Source organism: Phoca vitulina, unplaced genomic scaffold (assembly GCF_004348235.1).
Source record: "Phoca vitulina isolate PV1807 unplaced genomic scaffold, GSC_HSeal_1.0 scaffold14, whole genome shotgun sequence".
In the NCBI taxonomy this organism is placed as follows: domain Eukaryota; kingdom Metazoa; phylum Chordata; class Mammalia; order Carnivora; family Phocidae; genus Phoca; species Phoca vitulina.
Genome location: NW_022589717.1, coordinates 19,161,357 through 19,183,061, shown reverse-complemented (window position 1 = coordinate 19,183,061; position 21,705 = coordinate 19,161,357). Strand labels below are relative to the sequence as shown.

General features: G+C 37.8%; 1 protein-coding gene across 8 annotated transcripts in view; it reads left to right on the top strand.

The window, feature by feature from the left end:
• The window catches only part of INPP4B (inositol polyphosphate-4-phosphatase type II B), a 797,414-nt gene that overhangs the window by 698,585 nt on the left and 77,124 nt on the right, over positions 1-21,705 (top strand). For all 8 annotated transcript variants that reach the window (XM_032412907.1, XM_032412905.1, XM_032412906.1 and 5 more), the window contains 4 exons: positions 14,257-14,429; positions 15,255-15,378; positions 16,357-16,474; positions 21,143-21,283. In XM_032412907.1, coding sequence (XP_032268798.1) covers positions 14,257-14,429; positions 15,255-15,378; positions 16,357-16,474; positions 21,143-21,283 — 556 coding nt within the window. The remainder of the gene's footprint in view (positions 1-14,256; positions 14,430-15,254; positions 15,379-16,356; positions 16,475-21,142; positions 21,284-21,705) is intronic.

Sequence of the window (21,705 nt, the reverse complement as noted above, 5' to 3'; positions counted from 1 at the left end):
CTGTTCATATGGTTTTGACTATTATGTTTTATATTGGGATATATTTTGAAATCTTATAGGGTAAATCAACCCTATGACGGTCAGTTTTGCTTTCTTCATCACCATCTTTTATTTTTACATTATAGCTGTAATTCCTGTTTGTTTTGCTGGCATATATATATATATATACCATGGCTAAACAGATGGTTTTCTGAATTGTTGCTACCTTTTTCCATATTTTAATGTTTATAACCTGCAGATATTTTTTTTCAAGTTGCACATTTTTCTTTTGCAGTGTATTCATTTAATAATGTTTTAAATCTGTAGTTTTGAAGGTTTTTGTTTGTTTTAGATCCAGGATTTAACAAAATAGCTTCATAAATCTCTTTTCAGGATTAATATATAAGTAGTGCTGATGGAAGTAAAACATTCTCTGCTGTTCTGAACACAAATAGTGGAATACCTTTTCAAACTTACATGGCTTATATATATTTATATGTTTTCTTAATGAATAAGATTTTCTTTTTTTTACTTCCCTACACTTAAACATACTTAAAAGCATCTACTGTATGCACGGGACCACATGCCTTCAATTTCATAACAAATTGAAGGCTCAAAGATAAAATCAGTGAATATTAGAATTTTAGATTTTAATGTGCCCTTAAACATTATGTAATTAAACCTCCTAAATTGTCTTAAGAAGCTTACCTATAGTATCTCTGCCAGTTTTCACCTAGCCTGTGGTACTCATCTCCACTGATAGAAAACCATTTTTTATTTTCTAGAATGGCATACTCCAGATGTTGATCTAAATATGTTTCCTTTAATTTTACCCACTGGCCCAGATCTAATTCTGTGCAACAAACAGAACAAATCTACTTTCCTTTTTCCACATTATAGTCTAGCAAATTTGAAAGCAACCATCATGTCCTTTTTGCCATTTTTTGGTCATTTTTCAAAGAACAGCATCAAACACAGAGTAACAGAGGGGGACCACTTTCCTACTTTTAGAATCTATTTTTCTATTAATGATATCTAAGTTCACATTAGCTATTTTGACAGCTATGTTTTTTACTACGAACTTCGTTGATATCCATAAATCTTGCTCAATTTGACTTATCCTTCAGGCATTCAGGATTCAAATAATATTTAAGTACCACTATGTGCTTGACATTGTGAAAAACTAGGGACACAAAGAGATTAAGACATGGTCTGTCTCAATTCTACTGAAGAGATGGATGTGTAAACCCATGACTAGAGTATACTACACTTCTGAGTACACTCTAATAAATACCTGTTTCTTTCATCCATCATATCCACTATCCGACTCAGGTTTATTTTATTCACATTTTACAAACATTTTCTGTTCATTCACACAAGTAATAGATAAAAATGATGGGAAAACAGAAATAAATACAGATCCTTGAGACACATCACTAAAAAAAAAAAATGTATGCACTGAAATACACTTGTTAATCACAACTGTTTGGGGATGTGTGTTCAAGCAGTGATATATTCAGCCATTCATGTTACTGCATGCCTGAATTTCTCTGTCTTTCACGAGGTAACATGAAATGCCAAGGCCAAGTACTCTTTGTCTCTGAATACTTTTTTCTAATCTGCCCAGCTACAAGTCCTGTCAAAAAGGAGATGAAATTACTCTAATGTAACTTTTCTCAGTGAGCCCATGCTGATTTAATGTCATCACGACTTCCTCATACAAAGGAGGTATACATCCATGCAGATCACAGAATTTGTTTACTTACCACTGGTTAGAGTTTCATGCTCACTGATACTCATGTCCTTTCCTGCTTCCTAATTAACTTTTAGCTTACAAGGTGCATTTCACATGTCCTAGTGGGACCTGAGAATTCACTCACACCTTTTACTTTGTCTCTGGTTGCCTCCTGTTAATATAATTGTTTGGTAACTACGAAGAATTTATCAGTAATTTATCACCAATTATCAATGGCTTCCTATGCCAGATTAGTCATCTGAAAAAAGTACCCCAACTTCCAAATAGGGACAGATAGAAGGTTTTAGCAAATCACTTTATCGAATCAAATCTCTTTCCTATGTTTTACTTTAGGTTGGCCAGAGTAGTTGTCTGCCTAATAAATTTGAAATAATTAAGAATTAATTAATGAACACAATTATACAAAGAATGGTTCATGGCATTAAGTATATAGAAGACACACACTAAATTTGTGTTAGTTAGAAGACAGAGAAGAAGATCCTTTCATTCATTCAATATGCATTTGTTGAACATCTACCTGTGCCAGGCATTGTATCCAGGAACACATGCAGTCATCACCCTGCCCTTGAGGTCTCGTGGATGAGCAAGTTGTATTTGATATTCAGAGATTTTCCAAAGACAGAATATACAAGATAAAGGACTTAGAAGAGGGCGTATACATTTGAGAGTCATTAGCAGACAGATGAAACTGAATAAAACAAGGACAGAAAGAATAAGACAAAATTAGCGAAATCTATAATACAGAGCCTTGGGTCATAGAAATTTCCTTCAGCTGAGGAGTAGGAAGCACTAAGGGGTACAAATCAACTGCAACTTGGATATCAAAGGTATCAAGAGAGAAAATAATCACATTGCTTTGTTAAACCTTACTGCATTCACATTTTTGTGACAAGCACTTGCTAAGCCCTGCCATTCTTGGCTCCCTCCTTATGACAAGCTTGTAGGGGAGGTCCTGTTTTTATCTCCATTTTATAGATGAAGAAGTTAAGCAATACTTCTAAGACTACAGAACTGGTAGGTATCTGAGCAAGGATTCAAATGCAGGCAAAGTGATTCCTGATTGAATTTGTCAAAAACAATCTGGGTCCTCAGAGCAACTGTAGGTGAGAAATGCTTAGATCTTAAGAGCAGCTTTGCATATGGATTTTCTTGCCTTTATGTTTAGATATTAGTCACATCTAATACTTCACTTGTTTGCTAAGTTTTCTGCTGATCATCCAAAGCCCTAAGTGCCCAGACCCCCACCTGCCTCTTCATGGTGCTTTGTCATTTTCTTCCACCTCATTTCACCTCATCCTTCATGATCTAGTCACACTGGACTCTTTTGAGACCTCACTTTGTACCTTCCGCTGCTAGACCTTCAAAGGTTTGCCCATCTCTGCCTTCCACAGGCTCAAACTTCATGTCTTCTGGGGCATCTTCTCTGGTCCCCCAGGCCAGAGCTGGTTTTATGAGTGTGGGAACCAGTGCAAGTACACAGAGTCCCTCACACAGCAGGGCCCTCTGCTCTGGGTTTAATGCTCTGTAATCACCATCTTGCATTCTTAAAAATTGTATCTTTGTGTTTTAGATAAAGTCCAATAGGGCAATGGAGGCCATGCCTGGAACTTTAAGACTTGATTCACCTATAGTTCTGCCTCCCAGGTTCTCCAGTACCTGTCCGGCTTCCCCATCCCTGTCCCAGCCCAATGACCTCTTTCTGTCCCCATCCTCACCTACCGAAGGGCCTGGGTGCAGGTGTGAAATACTCAGGGTCAGGCTGGGTACCTTTGAGACTCTGTATACATGTGCCACTGAGCCCAAAGGAATATGACGTGAGAGAGTAAATAGAATCTCACCATGACAGGTTGAGAGAGATACCACTGTGGAAGAAAGGAAAAAGGTTGTTTACTCCTTTTGAACAGAAATCTCTCACATTTTAACTTCTCATTGAATTCTGCAAATTATGTAATCACGCTTTTTACAAGGGTTTCAAGTACAAAGGCCCTCAAGCTGCATACAGGGTAACATGAATGTGTCAAGTGAATTGGATAGACACTGGGACAATATATATCCCTTCTAAAGAGGGCCACCACTCCAGTTCTAGCCAATCCTTCCTACAAAGGAAACTGAAACTAAAGTTGCTATATCTTCTGATTTTTCAAGTAAATCTGAATTTTTATATGAAACATCCAAATTCTTTAAAGGTCAATAATTGATTTTTTAAGATTGTTAAAATATGAGGAAGGCCAAATAAAATATCTTTGAGGGCCAAATAAGGCTAGCCCATGGGCCACGAATTTGCAGCCTCTGAATCTCTGATTTATTGTAAATCCTATTTTAAGTATTATCTCCTCTACTAGACTTGGCTCTGTGAGAAAATATGCCAAGTATTTGTGATTTGCTCTTGAATCTCCAGAACCTGACATAATTCTTGGCAAGTAGTAGAGGCCAATATTATGAAATAAAAGCCCAGTCACGTTGATCTATAATGGCTACCTGACAAGAAATGCTTAGGTAGGTATTTTTGGTATTATTGAGTATCTTCAACATAGTGCATATTTATGCATACATACATGAAAATCATTATATTATCAAAACTTATACTCAACATTAAACAATTATTTCACTGGTTTTATAATAGGAAACGTCTTTTATTTTGCAAAGAGCAAAGATGCAAGCACAAAGCATCATTTTCATCAAAGGGCTTAAGTATTATTCCTGAATTTAATGAATTTCTACACATAAAGGTAGGTTTAGAATTACACTGGGAAAGAAATATCAGTGAATCAGGCTTTTAAAAACTCATAGGTCAACAGGTAAAAAAAACTTTAAAAGTACACTTACAAGCTAAAAAAAAAAAAAAACAGTAAAAAATAATCAAAAGATACCACAGATATTTTTATTATAAGCTTAGAATTTCAATGATAGTTTTATATTATGAAATTTTCCAATATCCTATCAGAAAATTAATGCTTCCTTTAAAAATTGTGCAATGAATTATGATGTAACAAAACAACACTTGACAGAGCCAAGATTCTTGGCAAGTCCTCAATTTACTTATTTGGCTATATAACTTTTGACAGATCACTTACTGCACCTTACTTGTTCTGCACCTTACTTTGTTGGTAAAATAAAGATCATCTAAAATTTTTGAAGGTTTCTTCCGGTTCTGTTGTTTTATGGTAATAAAGGTACCACATTATTTTAAGTGATTTTTTTCTTTGAGTCATTCAGTGTATTTTAATTGAGTGCCTACTATGTGCCAGGCACTATTCTAGACACTGAGGATACAAAAATGAACAAAACAGGCAAAACACCTCCCCTCCTGAAGTTCATATTCTTGTCCCAGAGAGACATTAATATAAGAAATTAAGGGAATTACACAATATATTAATGGCAGCAAACAATGTGAAAAAAATATGGAACAAAGTAAGAGGGTTTTGGAATATTGTCAGAGGGCAGGAATTGAAATTTAAGGGGAGTGGTCAATGGCTTCATTGAGAAGTTGATATTAGAACAAAGACAGAAGGAGGAAAAGATATGAGCCATGTGGACATCTGGGGGAAGGATATATTGGGCACAGAAAACAGCTAGTGCAAAAGCCTTGAGATAGTAGTGCCCCCATCATCATCAGTAAACAGCAAAAATGCCAGTTTGGTTTGAATGAGAAGGTGAAGAGAAGAGAGTAGAAGATGAATTTATATAGGCAGCTTGGAGAAAGGATCATGAAGGACCTTTGTATAGACTTTGACTTTGACTCAGAAAAATAAGAGCAATTGAGGGGTTTTGAGGAAAGGATTAACCTTATATGACATAAATTTTAACACCTAGTCTATTATATTGAGATTAGACTATAGATGGGGAAGGTAGAACCAGGTATAGACTGGTTAGAAAGCTAAGTAATTGTCCAGGTGAGACATGATCGTGGCTTGGACTACCAAGAAGAAGGTGGCAGTGGAGGTGATGAAAAGTGGTTGGACTCTGTACTTATTTTGAAGGTAGTGCCAGCAGACTTTTCTGATGGTTTGGATGAGAGAATGAGAGAAAAGGAGGAGTTAAGAATAATTGAACATTTCTGGCATGAGCCACTGGAGGGATGGGGTGGAACAGAGTTTGTGGTGAATAGGAGCTCATTTGGGACATGCCAAGTTTACATGAAGTATCAAGTATGCACTTAGAGATAAGAATCTGGGATTCAAGAGAGAGATTCAGGTTAAAGATATAAATTTTGATAGAGTACACTTACCATGATGATCCTGAGTAATGTATAGGATTATTAAATCACTATGTTGTACACCTGAAACTAATATAACATTATATGGTAACTGTACTGGAATTAAAAAAATAAAGTTGGAAATTGTCAACATATAAATAGTACTTAAAACTGTGAAACCAAATAATGTAAACAAAAGGTTGAGTGTTCAGAGAAAAGGAAATTAACATACAGATTACAACTGGGGATGTTCCCATGTTAATAGATCAAAAAGAACAGAGGAACCAGCAACAGAGTTGGATAAGGAATGGCCAGTAAGGTAGGAGGATACCAGGAAAGTATGATATCCTGACATCCAGGGTGAGAAAGTATTCAGGCGGGGGGGGGGGGGGGGGGGGGGGGGTGGAGTAAATGGCATGCCTAATGCTGCTGAAAGATCAAGTGGAATGAGGATTAAGTGACTCTGGATTTATCAGTGTAGCAGTTACTGGTGACATTGACGAGAATTCCCTAGAGTGGATAGGGACTAAACCCAAGTGAAGTGGTTCAGAGGAAGAGAAAAAAGGGAACTAGAAACACTATCTATACACAACTCTTTTAAGGAGTTTCACCATGAAAGGAAGCAGAGAAATAGGGTAGAAGCTGTAGAGGGAAATAGGGTCAAGACAGATGGGGTCGTTTCTAAAGATGGGAAGATAATGGCATGTTTGTGTGCTAATGGGAATGCTCCAGTAACAAAGGAAATATTGATAATGTAGGAAGAAGGGGAGAGAATTGCTTGAGTGATACTTTTAAGTAGGTGAGAGGAGATGAGATCTGGTATACAGAGAGAGGAGCTGGTCTTAGCTGGAGAGATTCATCTTCAGAAATAGGAAAGAAGGAGGAGCATAAGCAACAAATGTTAGTAGGTGGGCAGACATTGGGTGACATATAAAAATTACTTTATTATTGTAGTAATTTTCTAAGATAGTAGCTAACATTTTGGGGTTGCTTAATATGTGCCAGAAACTTTTAAAAAATATTGCCTGTATTATTTAATTCTTGCAACACTCATAAGAATAATTCGATGTATTTAACGGATGAAGAAGTAGAAAGTTGAAAAAACGTGTGCACTATCAAGCCCAGTCCAGTGACAGAGCCTGGCTTCTGACCCCGTTGGTCTGAGTTGAGAGCCTGTTCTCCTAACCACTATGCTGCACTGCTTCTGTTCTTTCCAGGAAAAAGCATCACTAATCTGTACAGATAATTTTTTGCTGTTATCCTTTTAACAAAATGCTAAGTTTTATTAGACACTAATTAGTGATATTATGAGATAACTTTGTGAAAATCAATCCTGTAGATATCTCTTAAAGGTTATTGTACCTTAGGCAGAAACTAAGAATTGCCATGTATTCATAAGTTACACTTGAAAAATTACTTAACTTTATCATAAATCTGGTTGCTCACACCCACAGTGAAACCGAGATAGAAAAAAAAGAGATTGACATTTCCCATGTGGGAACACTGGGGCATATGATTATTGAATGGAATGCCCTGAGAAATAGTATTGTTTACATTGTATGTGGTCCCTTGCCTACTTTTTCAGCACTTATAAGTTAAACCTATTTACATGACTCTTTGTTGCATTTGTAGAAGTATTTTTAAAAATGGTGCACTATATTCCGCTGGCCTTGAAGTTTACTAGAAAACTCCTATACTCACCTTGTTCACTTCAGGATAGAAATGCATCTCCTCTTCCCTTTTCTGGATTCCTGTGCTCTAATCAGGCTTCAGTCAACTCAATATCCACTCCTTCTGTCTTCTCAATCTTAGATACTGCACAAAATTTAAATGACAGGAGCTCTCTGATGCAGATGTATTGGTGATTTCAGATCACTCAGTGATCTATGACCTATGCAGCTTATTCTTAAATGCTCAGCATATTTGTAGGCCAGAGTCCTGAGATTACAGGGGTTTTTTTAAGGCCAAAAGGCAAAATATGCCCAATGGATATGAGTGTGTGACTCCTCCAGGTTCATTATAACCCCCAATTCAAAACTTTTGTGCTACAACAAACACAGAGCATGTTTGATTAATGGATTTAGTTCCTGGAAACTGTCTTAGCAGAATTTACTTAAGGCTTTCAACTTTGTGCTACAAAATGAGAAGTTTAACCAGGATATTGGTTGAGGCATTTCCTTTGCTATTTTTCTAAGAGCAAGACTGGAAAGTTTTATGACACTGTGTTCTTAGCCTGGCAGGATTAAACAAACATGGTTCCCTTGACACAAGAAAAGGTTGCCTTTGTTCTCATAGCAGCTTGTTTTGAGTTGAGCAGTGCACTCATTTCTAATACATCTGGAAGGTGCCAAGATCAGTCACTTACCTTGGATCATATTTCAGTGGACACTATGATGATTACGTTTTAAGATTCATGTCTATCCTTTGTGTGAATACCCCTGGGGCCTTAAACTGCTCTGAAGGCACAGACTGCTCTCTGTGCGACTTTCCTCCAGAGTCACCAGAAACCCTGCTTCCATTTGCCCTACCAATACCCTTTATTTCTGGATTTGACCTTGCCTCTTAGCTTTTGGCTCTCTGCTCACACATCGTCTATACCTTCTCGTTTCCCTCCCACCCCTACTTACCTCTTTCCCTATCCCTGCTATGATGACTGCCCACTACGTTTTTTTATTGTTTTTTTTTTCCTCCATAGCTTCAGGCTCAACATGATTTCCACTGTACTCCTGCCTTGTCCAAGTCCTTCAGTCACGTCAGCCCTTCCTCCCTTCCAGTCCCCATACGGCACCTTTGGTCAGTTTATGGCATCTGCCTATGGGACTTGATGTCATCAAACCATGCACCCCTCCCAGACTTCCTACAAAGCTTTGCTTTATGGGTGTTCAACTACCTGCAGGCCATGCAGCTTCCCTGAACTCCATCCACACAGGACTCCCTTCCAACGTTCAGTCAGCAACACAGCTGTGAATGAATATGGTCTTCTCACCAGAGATGAACTCTGTTGCCTCTAAACTCTTATTCCCTCTAAACTTGTTTTGTCACGGTCCCAATTTTTATAGCACTTATCAGACTCCCTTATATGGTAGGTATTACTTTTCACCTCTTACTTTCCCTTCTATATTTTAAGCCTCTTGAGAGTAGCAATCACAAGTTAGAAATATAAGTGTCACCCACAGGACTCACTTCCAAAAGGTTCTGACTAACGAATGACTATGTTTCTCATGATGGCAGTGAAGAAAGGAGGGAAAGTGATAAAAGGATGACAGGTTAGCATTTATTAAAGTAATATAAATACAGATTGATTTTTTGATTCCTGGACTAGAGCCAAGAGATGGATGATAAAGATGGCCGAGGGGTTAGGAAGGCTCAGAGGGCATTTTGAGTAGCTGGGGAAGACATTCTAGGCATCAGGCCTCAGTGGGTACTTTTCTTTCCCTGATTATTCTTCTCTTATCTTATTAGCCTATATGCTGGAGTATGTCCAGATATTTGGAGGCAGTGGGCAGGTGTCCAGAATCTATGACCAAAGTCGGCCACATGTATTATACTCATACAGAGGGGTTTAGCTATGAAGTATGTGGAGGGGAAGCCTTATCATTGAGTGACCCCTCCAAGTTATGATGTTCAGATTGTAGAATTGTGTCTGAAGGACAGGGCCTTCACTCAGAGGGGCACCCAGATAGAAGTATGTGGGCTGATGTAGGATGTAGGTCCATCAAAGCAACAAAGGACTCTGAGCAGGGATAGCAAAATCTGCCACCGTCAGCCCCCAACTGCAAACCCATCGCCAGTTCTGTGGGACCTGAGGTTTGAGCACAGTATCAAAGCCCTGTTGGCTGTGCATTTGGTCTCTGTTCTCACAATCTTGGGGATTTTATTGCCCTCCTTAGAGGCCATTCTAATTGTTTAGCTTCACAGTTGAGCATCTTCTTCACTGAGGTGAATCCTAAAAGCTGGGCTCATTTCTTCTCATCTCTTTGTGTAAAGTTTAATGGGTATACAATCTTTTAGCTTTTCTTCTGTGTCTGAAAAGTTGTGATAATAAAAATAACAATGGCTACAAGCTTGTGTGGAGTTAATTATTTTAAATGAGCAAAGAAGACCAAACACCTGAGACGACAATGGCTCAGAAATTGGAAAGAAAGCATTCTGCTCTGCTGCAGTTGGTTGGTATTTGGCTCTTTTATTTTCCTCCTGAGTAACATAAGAGCCATTGAGCTCAGAGGACGTGAACATCCTGTACAGGAAATAGATGGCGTATGGAGGGGGTGAGGGGGGCACCTGGCAGTCGTTCTTTGAATCCTTCAGTGAGCGTCACTTGAATATATTATAGAAGCAAGTAAAGGGCTGGAAAACAGGCTCTGCTTGGATGGCTTCCAGCACACTTCACAAAGCTCAGGAAAAGCTCAGCTAAGCCACATGCATTTTATGTTTTCCTGAGGAAAGACTCTGCTTGTTTGGTCTCAGGGTTAAGGGGTTTCAGCAAGTTTTTATAGAGACACTAAAACATTCTCTTTATATTTCCCTCTGTCACTGAAAGGAGCCCAGAGGGATAGAATCGAGGATGTGGGCACTTAAGTGTCTGCTGAGCCGATTAGCTCCCAGAGAGGTGTTGGTGCAGTGACTATATAGTGGTGAGCCCCTAGCCACCTAGCTTCATTGGGGGTGTGTGTGTGTGTGTGTGTGTGTTGTATAAAATCTTAGTTGAAATTTGAAGAAATTAAACTCAGAAGAGTGGATGTGTGCATTTCAAGACTTCTTATTTTGACCAGATAGCCCGGAATGAGCACCGCTTCATCCCTGCCAGAAAATGTGCTTTATCATGAGAACAAAGTGGAAATTGTGAAGTAGGGAGAGGCAGGAAGGTGAGGGGGAAGTGACAATGGTCTTAAGACTGTCAAGAGCTGTAACTTTTTTTTCTTTTCCCAAAAATATTTTTGAGGAGAAAACTAAAGCATTTGCTGTTCCTTTGTGAGAATGATTTGGAATGCTCACTGAAGCAAAAAGGCCATTTATGAACTGACTCCAGCCTTTCTTTGGCCTGTCATACACCATTGTGTTTATTTGAGAACCTGAGATTTACAGTGAGTGAATATTAACAGGGACCAGAACCTGTAGTCATTGCAATTTGCATTTGCCAGTGCAGTTTTTTCTGTATCTGCTGAACTTAAATTGTTTCTTGGCCAGAAAAAAAATGTAATGTTACCTTTCTCACTTATACTTTTCTATAGGAAGCTTCCTACTATATTTAAGGCATTCTACCTCACTCACAAACTTGTATTTTTCTTGTTTAGAATTAATGTTTTATTATACTGTCATCTGCCTTAAATTTTAGCCATAAAAAGTATATATAATTATAGTAAATGGTGACACTGGAATACTGTTAGCATTAGGCAAGCAGCTAACAATGCTCCTAGGTTTAAAATATCAGTGTATTTTTTTTCCAGGCTTTCAGCTTTATTCTATTAAGACTAGAAATCAGACTCCCTTTTTTGATATGATTGCAATTTATGAGTAAGAATCAACTGGTTAAATAAGTGTGAGAATAGGTTTGGAAGTGAGTAAGGAAATTATCCTGGTGCCAATGAAGAAATGTGCAAAGAAAGATCTTCAAGAAAAACCAAGAGCTATATTAAATTTTAGCTGTCACTGAGTGTCTTTCAAGAGAAGTAAGTGTACCCTTAAGTTAATTTTCCACTTTCTAATTAGGAAGAGCATATCACACCCTTGACCAAGTTACTGATCTCTTGACACAGAGAGTATGATGCAAGGTGCCTAAACAACCCGCACACACTATGTGTCAAACCATATAGATCAGGTACTTGAATGGAATAGTGACAACCTAGCTCTAGTTCAGCCTAATAAGACAGCGCCACCTACTGCACACAAGCTTTATTTTATTTATCCGTAATAAATACGAGCTGAACGGAAACAGCTTATGAGATCTTGAGGATTTATTTCTGCAGAGAGGTGGCCAAGTCTCTGAATAGAAGCTGATCTCTACAGACCTAAGCACAAAGCAAAATCATTTTGCAGTCTGTTCTCTTCTAAGATATAAATCTGGGTCAATTTATTGAAATATTTGTTTTCCTAGTGTATATATGTATGTGTCAGTGAGTCAATATATGTATGTAAACATTCATATTGGGAATAATAGAGTGGGAGAGAATGGGAGCTAGAAGAATGTAAATATGAAAAAAATAGGAATAAAGAACATTCCTTTTAGATGTCTACTGATGTGTCTTTTATTCTGAAAATAAGTCTGATGTACCTTCATATGCCCTTTTACATATACTAATGACATAAAAATTAATAATTAGTCAATGCTTGTTTAAATTGAACCATTGTTTAAATTTCATCCTAGGCTGCCCACAAGTGAGTCCTTCATTAAATGATTACAGATTTAATAGGCCTTCGTCGTATTCCCCTTTCTCTAGAGTTTTTTTATTCCTATGGTAACACGTAATTCTACAATATTTTAAAATAATAACTCATAATGTTCCTAATGTATTTTGCATTGTTGAATCACATAAGCATTTACATAAAGTATTAACAAGAGCACATTTTTTTATTAAGTTGGGGTCATTAATTCTTTCAACCATTTTGGTTTATTTCATTTAGTCTATTACAACACACCATAAAATAACTAAGTGACGGTAGATATGGTACAATAGTGATTATGATTTTTTTTATCATTCCCTATAACTCTTCCAAGGTCTGAACTGGTTATTGGCCATTTACATCATTCACAGTGAAGCTTACACTTTTGTGCTGAGAAGATCATATCATTTCAGATCCTGAATTATAATTTCCAACATACTTTCATTTCTATTAAATTCCTTTGTCATACTACTATTTATTTATATGTTAATGGAATGTCACACAGTCTGGAATGTATAGTATTTGACATTTTTCAGGGTCTTGATTTCCAAATAAAATAAAATATAATATAACTTTTTTCCATATCATATGCCAACATCATGATTATGTAATTGAAACAAGTCAGGTATCTAGACATACAAAAAACACAGATGGTTTGTTTTGTATCCTGATTTGAAGAAAGCCTATTTGAGTTGTCAAAAACTTGATTTTTTCATACTTGTCTATATCTTTAAAAACTTTTGTTATGGGGCGCCTGGGTGGCTCAGTTAGTTAAGCGTCTTGCCTTCGGCTCAGGTCATGATCCCAGGGTCCTGGGATGGAGCCCCATGTCAGGCTCCCTGCTCAGTGAGGAGCCTGCTTCTCCCTCTGCCTGCCGCTTCCCCTGCTTGTGTTCTCTCTCTCTCCCTCTGTCTAAGTCTCTCTCAAATAAATAAAATCTTTTTAAAAAATAAAAATAAATAAATAGAAAACAAAAACTTTTGTTATACTTAGTGTAACTTTACTCATTCAATTAAAACTGAATATCTGCTAAATGTTAGACTCTATGCTAGGCTCAAGGATTAAAACATAAATTCCCTGCTGTCAGTGAGCTCCCTTTCTTGCAGAGCAAATAGTGTGTGGATAGTTCTAGAACAGTAAGAACAAGGAACTGTGGGCACAAAAGTAAGTAACCCAAACTTCAATAAATGAGGTGGTAGGGGTGGGTGGGAGCAGGACGGGGAAATACACATTGTTCAGTTCACCTGAGACTCAAGACTGCAAGTGAGGATTGTTCTGAGAGGTGAGACTGGATAAGTAGGCAGAGTTCAGGTAATGGAGGCTGTTTTATGCTTTTGGACTTTATTCTGAACGCTTTAGTGTTTTTAAAATGTTTAAAATAGGGCAGTGAGGGAGTGAATGATGGGATGAAATTGAAACTGATTAGAAAGACCCCTCCAGAGACTCCGGGGACACTGTTGAGAAAGGGTTCAAGTAGGGCGTGACTAGAAGGAGAGGGGTAGTAACTGATCCAGAGAACATTGAGAAATGATGAAGGCAGAGGGCAAGGGGACGGTGAATGTCTGGGGGGTTCCATAATGGTAGAACTAATTCAATGTCCCAACAAATGTGAAGACTGTAGAAGAAGTCCAGGAAAACTGGTTTCCAGCATGGAAAGAGTTTGGTGACACCGTCCACTAGGCCACAGGCAGTCTCCAGACTGGAGGTGAGCAGGCCAAGGAAGAGTTCTACTGTACGTATGGTAAGTATAGCCAGCCGAGAGAGCCAGCAGGCAGCTGGCTGCAGGCATCTGGAGTTCAGAGGAGAGATGTGGATCAGAGCTCTTCAAATCGAATCATTGTAAAGCCTTAGTAATGTGTGTACCTTGACTAAGAAGAATTAACTTGTTCCATCCTCCAAGACCTTCATCTATGCCACTGTTCTCACACCCCCTTCCTCCCTGCAGAGGACTGGTATGAACAGCTATATCCCCTCATCCTTACCCTGAAGGACTGCATGGGAGAAGTGGTGAACCGAGCCAAGCAGTCCCTGACGTTCGTGCTCCTTCAGGAACTTGCCTACAGCTTGCCCCAGTGCTTGCTGCTGACGCTGAGAAGGGACGTCGTCTTCAGCCAAGCAGTAGGTGCCTCTTGGGAGCACAGCCCGGGGCTGGGTGGCTAAAGTGTATCCGTGGTGATGGTAGAGGTCTTCTTTTCGTAGTTTCATTTTTAAAGGGATTCTTTGCTTAAAGTTTTGATATCAGTTTTCCTTATCCATAATAACTATGAGCTGAACAGAAACAGCTTATGAGATCTTAAGGATTTATTTCTGCAGAGAGGTGGCCAAGTCTCTGAAATGTACATCTGTTTCACGGTGCAGAGAGTCAGTGAAGAAAAGGCCGCCCATCCTGTCATCATATTATGCCCTGGGGTCTCCACACAGAGCACCGTGGGAGGAAAGGGGTGGCTGCCTTGCACAGCGGTGGCAGCTGGGACTGGCAAAAGGGATCCGTTTGCAATCTCCCATTTACACAGCTCCCTAATGAATCCCAGGGCTGGGCCTCATAATGATCTCCTGTATGTTTTGTTTGTCTATAAAATAAGTTCACAGGGCAGTAATGCTTAAAGGCAAGATTTAACAGGACCACCTCCATTGCCTTCACCCAACCTATCTCATGACGTCGAGGCTGGTTTCCATCAAAGTGGCTGTCCTGGGGCCCTTTCTTCTCCCTTCTGCCTCCACACCCACAGCTGGTTTTAGAGACATAAGCCTGGAGGAAGGGAGACAGAAGGAAAGGGAATATTTTAACCAAACCGTCCATGTCCCCCCTAGTTTGTGGATGTTTCACATACTTGAAAAATTTTAATTAAATCCGTGACGCCTCAAAAATCTTAAATATTTTTCAATTAAAGTTTGTAGACTCCAGTCAATTTTTTCAATGACTTTTTTTTTTTTTTTTTTGAGCTTGCTGGATTGGTTTGTGGTTTTATCATCAAATTACACACAAGTTTGCATGACCCTGGCTTCCTACAGCAGCTTCACACAGTGGGATTGATAGTGCAATATGAAGGACTACTAAGTACATATAGTGAGTATTGCTTTAGTACATGTTAAAATCATATTCTCATTCATAAGGATATTTGATCCATAGATTCTGCCATTAAACATAAAAATGCAAAATAAACCTTTATGACCTAAGCATTACAGTAATAATGTAACTTTCAGTTCTTTGCATTCATTCACCTTGTAACTGTATTCTTACCCCCATTATGTTTTGAAAATGGAATTATAGATTATTTCATGGAGTATGAATAGTGGAGTCCTGAGCAGCCGTCTGGCTTTTTTAATATAAAAGGCTCTCTGCCAACATAGTTTCAATGACTGGCTTTTTAAAGTCCCAACTCTCTAATGTCTAGAACTGCACTATTTAATACATAGCCTGGTGTGGCTATTGAGCACTTGAAATGTGTCTAGTCCAAATCAGTATGTACTAAACATGCACGCCAGATTTCAAAGACTAGTAAAAACTAGTTTTATATTAAAAATTAATAATTTTACATTGATTTATAATTGAAATGATATTTGGGTATATTGGATTAGAGTAAAATACATTATTAATATTAATTTCACCTTTATAAATTTTACTCTTTTAAAAATATGGCTACCAGGAAATTTAAAATTATTTATGTGACCTGCATTATATTTCTATTGGATAGTGTAGATCTATCTCTATTTCTAGAAATCAAATATCACGCCTGTCAATGGAAAGAGAGCTGCATGATACTCTGTTTCATAAAGGAGTTAACACCTCTCTATAGCCTTCCAGCAAATGTATACATCCTTCTTTCCCTCCAAGGGTACTTGGACTGCTGGAGTCCACTGAAATGGTTCTTATTTCACTGGTGAAAACCTTCAGCCTCTGAGGAAAAGTGTTTAGAATATATTCACTGCGTTCAGAAACTCATTCACTAAAATGCTGGAACAAATCCCAGCAGGGAGATGTAGTACCAAATGACATTTTCTTTAAATAGTATGTTTGTAACAATGTTCCTTTTCCCTTGTGTAGGTGATGAAATCGGAATGCTAGAGGACATGGCTGTTGGCATTTCAGATTTGAAGAAAGTCGCATTTAAAATAATCGAAGCCAAATCCAATGATGTCTTGCCAGTTATAACAGGAAGGCGGTAAGTGGCGCCCATTTCCTTGAGACCAAGCTTTGTTAGATATTTGTCTTAACTCCTGAAGGAGCCAAGGAAAATTAAGGTTTGGGTTGGAAAATTTTCTTTTCCCTATTTGGTAGAGAAATGAATGTAAGTGACATAACAGGGAAAGATCTTGAAAAACTCCTAGAAGGTTCATGAATGTTTATATATTTGTATGGTAGTGAGGTGAGCATGGTAATGCTCCCCCATGAAATATGAGGCATTCAAAAGAATAGCAGGCATGAGAAGAACATTTTTCTCTTTATTACTATCTAGTCCAAAGCTCTGGGTGTTTTTACTTTTGCTGGAATCATTTGGTTAATAGCGTCATAATTCTTGAAATGACTTTATATTAAATTCTGTTAAAAGCAGCAACATTTTAGAAAAGATCTATTTCTGTGTCAGGGGCATATACCACCATTTTTCTTAATTATTTTTGACAATTCACTCACAGACTGAAATTTCCGAGAATGGTTTTAAATAAATAGCTTTGAAGGTCAGTGAATGATGGGCAAAATATCAGAAATAATTAAGAAAAATGATGGTGCATAGAATAGACCTCCAACAGAAGAGTTATAGCCTATGGTAAATCATTTCAGTCAGAAGTCCACCAAATTGTAACCATTCTGACATTTGCGCTTTTAAATGCTGCATGAGGACATACGAAATTTGAAACATTCTTAGATCACAATGAAAAACTATGAATGTGCTAAAGAGAAAGCCCTTTTCATGCTGGAGAGAGATGGAGAAGAAAGTAAGGATAAAAGTTCAAACTAAACCTGCTTTCTTGTGTATAGTAAACATACGATGGTTATTTTAAACTTTGTATGAAGGATGCTCAGAGAAACATGATTGAATGAAAGGTGACTATTTCATAAATCAAGAAAAATATCCTCATAAAACTAAATATTTCATCTGTGAGCTAGTGCTTAATTTTCCATGTACTGGAAGAAAGAATAAAATTGCTCATATACACACCTGGAAAATAGTACCACTCTGTATTATCAAAAGTGGGAAACTGATACTTCTATCACAATTGATACAGGAAGTTTCTCAGGCCATTTGGTATAGTAGAGTACAGACACTTTTTCTGAGGGAGTTTGCAGGCTATTTCTAAATTCAAAAGTTACAAAACATGTGAGTAGAACTCACAGAATATGGCAAAGTGAGCACTCTGGCAAACCCTCTCTCCAAACAGCAACATTGCAATTGGACAGAATTCCCAAAAACAGCCATCTTGAGACGAAGGAAATAAGTCAAATGTGCACACAAACTTACAAATACTTATTAATGAAAAACCAGTGGACATTGGTTAAGGCACATGGTGTCCATGGCACTCCTGCCCAGAGTTGCTCCCCTAAAACCCAGCTTGGTCAGCGCAGTTTTACTGGGGTAATGACAGGCTGAAGAGACCAGCAGTTTCACTTCCAGAGGGGGCTGACTTGATTTGGATTGGAAAGCAGAAAAAAACACACTCCTGAAAAGTTGTTGGAAACAGTGGTGATTTAGATAACAATTTCGTTCACAATAGCGTCAAAAAGAATAATTACATCAGACCAGATTTAACAAAGTACTCTAAGAACTGTACACAGAACACACAAAATCGTGCTTGGAGAAATTAATAAGATCCAATAAACAGAAAGACAGTCCGTGTTCCCAGATTAGGGTACTCGATATTGTTTAGATGGCAGTTCTCCACAAACCGATCTATAGATTCAGAGCAATTGCTTGCTAAATCCCAGTAGTCTTTTGTGCAGAAATTGGCAAGCTAAACCTAAAATTTGTATGGAAATGCAAAGGACCCAGAATTCCAAAAACAATTTTATAAAAGGACAAAAGAAGACTTACACTTTCTGATTTCAAAACTTAATATAAAACCACAATAATGGAGACCCTCTGTTACTGGCATAAGTATGCACATATAGATCAACGAAACAGACTTGAGAGCCCAGATGTGAACTATTACCTTTAGGGTCAATTGATTTTTGACAAAGGTGCCAAAGTCATTCAACGGAGAATGCAGAGTCTTTTCAAAAACTGTCGCTGTGACAATTGGTTATCCATATGCAGGAAAAGTCATTTAGAACTTCAATTTATGCCATACACAAAACTAACTCACAATGGATCATTGGTCTAAATGTAAGAGCTAAAACTATGAAACTTGCAGGAGAAAATATTTGTAATTTGGGTTAGGGAAAGATTTCTTAGATAGGACCCGAAATTCTAGATTCATAAGATACACAATTCCATAGATAGGATTTAATCAAAATTATAAACTTTTAAGGAGCAAAAATATCATTATATCATTAAGTAAATGAAAAGACAAGTTGCAGATTGGGAAAATAAATGCAAATCATTGACCTGATAAAAGGCTTGCATCCAGAATATATAAAGAAATCTTACAACTCAATAATTATGAGACAAAAACCTAATTTAAAAATGGGCAAAGCATTTGAATAGATATTTTGCCAGGTAAGATATATGAGTGGCTTATATGCCCATGGAAATATGGTCAACGTCATTAGGCATTAGGAGAATGCAAATTAAAACCACTGTTAGATACCACTTCGCTCACAGTGGAAATAGTCATTATCAAAAAGTCAGACGGTAACAAGTGTTCACGAGGATGTGGAAAACCTAGAACCCTCATACATTGCTGGTAGGCATGTAGAGTGGTGCTGCCACTTTGGAAACAGTTTAGCAGTTTCTTAAAAAGTTAAACCTAAAAGTACTATATGACCCTTAGGTATATATATCTAAGAGAAAATGAAATCATATGTCCACAGAAAAACTAATGTATGAATGTCGATGGCATTATTCATAATAGTCCAAATTGCAAAGTATGCCAAGTAGCCATCAGCTTGTGAGTACGTAGGCAAAATGTGGTATATCTATACAACAGAATGCTATAAGTAGGAATAAAAAGGAATAAACTGCCAATACATGCCACAACATAATGACTTCAAAGTCATCACGCTAAATGAAAAATGCTAGATACAAAAGCCTACTTTTTATATGATTATGTTTATGTGAAATAGGTAAAAAAGTAAAATCTGCCGAGACAGGAAATAGATCAGTGGTTTCCTGGGGCTGGCGGTGGGATTGGGGTGTGAATGCAAACAGGTATGAGGGATTGTTTTTAAGGTGATGGAAGCGTTCTGAAACTGGAGTATAGTCAGGATTGCACAACTCTATAAATTTGCTAAAACTCTGAATTATACACTTAAAATGCCTGAGTTTATGCCAGTTCCATTTTAATAAAGCTGACAAAAAGTTACCGTAAAACATTATAAAATGTTTCACCTTCAGAGCAACCTTTACACATGGACAGATTCATTAATTCTTCTCATATTCTTGAAAGACTTGAAATAAATAAACATCAGCCCTGTTAGCCAGGCTTTTGTAAAGGGCACTGAGAGCAATTTGAAAAAGAAAAATAATGTGTCCATTCATCTGAGGGTAGTGCTAACACCCCTGCTTGCTGGATTCATAGTATTTCCTAGTTCTCTGGTTCGAAGCTCAGGTAAGAAACAAATCTGAGTCCATCATCTGGAGTAGTATGTGTCAGTAGGGTTATACTAGAAAACTAAAAATATTTTTACAAAGAGACTCACTAATTGTCCGGTGCTTCTTTTCCCAATAACATGTATTACAATCCCAGCACTATATATAATAGCTCCAGAAACACATGGATTTTCATAAATTCTGAGCGAAACTCTCTATATTTCAATACTCAGTTCACACTGCATCAGAAGATGTCAAGTTTAAGGGCACCTGGGTGGCTCAGTCAGTTAAGCAGCTGCCTGTGGCTGATGTCACGACCCTGGGGTTCTGGGATCGAGCCCCATGTCTGGCTCGCTGCTCAGCAAGGAGCCTGCTTCTCCTTCTCCCTCTGCCTGCCGCTCCCCCTGCTTGTGCTCTCTCTCTCTCTCTGTCAAATAAAAAATAAAAAATCTTTAAAAAAAAAAAAAGATGTCAAGTTTAAAAATGTACAAGCAGCTCTTCTCATTGACCATGTTCTGTGAATCCTAACTCAGATTTTCAGCACTGAACATTAGGGGTAATTTTTAATGGAAATTTCCAATGAAAAAAAGCTGTTCCTGTGATGTGCTAATGTTGCAAAAATGATCAGAAACCCCCAAAGGTTACATCTTAAGTAATGAAACCATTCCATTTCCATCAAGCCATGACAAACAGGGAGGTTCATCAAATAGTAACAATCAGGCCCTGCTCAAAGGTATCCTAAATGATTTGGTTTGTTAGTGTCCCTATATTGAAAAATCCAGCATTAAATTACTTTTCTTATTCTTGATTCTGACTGGGTTTTAAAAATGATTAAATTAAGAAAATAAATATTGAGTCTCTTATGCACGTGGCCCTGCTATACAAATGAACTAAACATTCTTCCTTTCCTAAAGGAACTCAGAGTAATGGAGAAAAATTTTTAAAACTGTAAATAGTCCTTTATGCCAAGTAATTTAATAGTGAAGTGAACAAAATGATACCCCAATGAATTAATAACAGAAAAGAAGCAAATAGCAGCCAACAACCTAAATCAGCTCTATATTCCAACTGTTTGTTTCTTTCCAATGACTCTAACATAACAATGAATGAAATAAGCTTCTTCTCTTTGTCCTCCGCTGCCCTCAGGGAACATTACGTGGTGGAAGTGAAGCTTCCAGCTGGGATGTTTGAGGCACTGCCTTTGCAGATTAAAGAGGGACAATTGCTCCGTGTGTGGCCAGTACTTTTTAATGTTGGAATCAATGAACAACAAACTCTTGCTGAGAGGTAAGCTTCAGGTAGAAAATTGGTACTTCAGTTGTTCTTTTCAGGTGTTATGGGTATGCTGAGCAATTCCCTATGCTCCTGCACACGAAACTCAGATAGACTCATAGGTACATTTTCCTTTTTATCATACCAAGTCATTCGAGATGGCAAAGAGAAATATTCATATTTCAGGATTCCTGGCCCACATCAAATTTAAACGCGGCAAAGGAACAAGGAAAATATTGATGCCAATGCCAAATTATTTACGTGGATTAACTTTCTTCACGGTTCCAAATACCGTGTGTGTGTATCCAATTTTAGCATTGTTTACGTTCATATGTATTTCAGCATTGTAAACTCAGCCGATTGGGTCAAACTTTTCTGGACCTAGAACACTGTTATTTTTCCCTTTTGTTTACTACAATAGTTGTTACTGGGGGAGG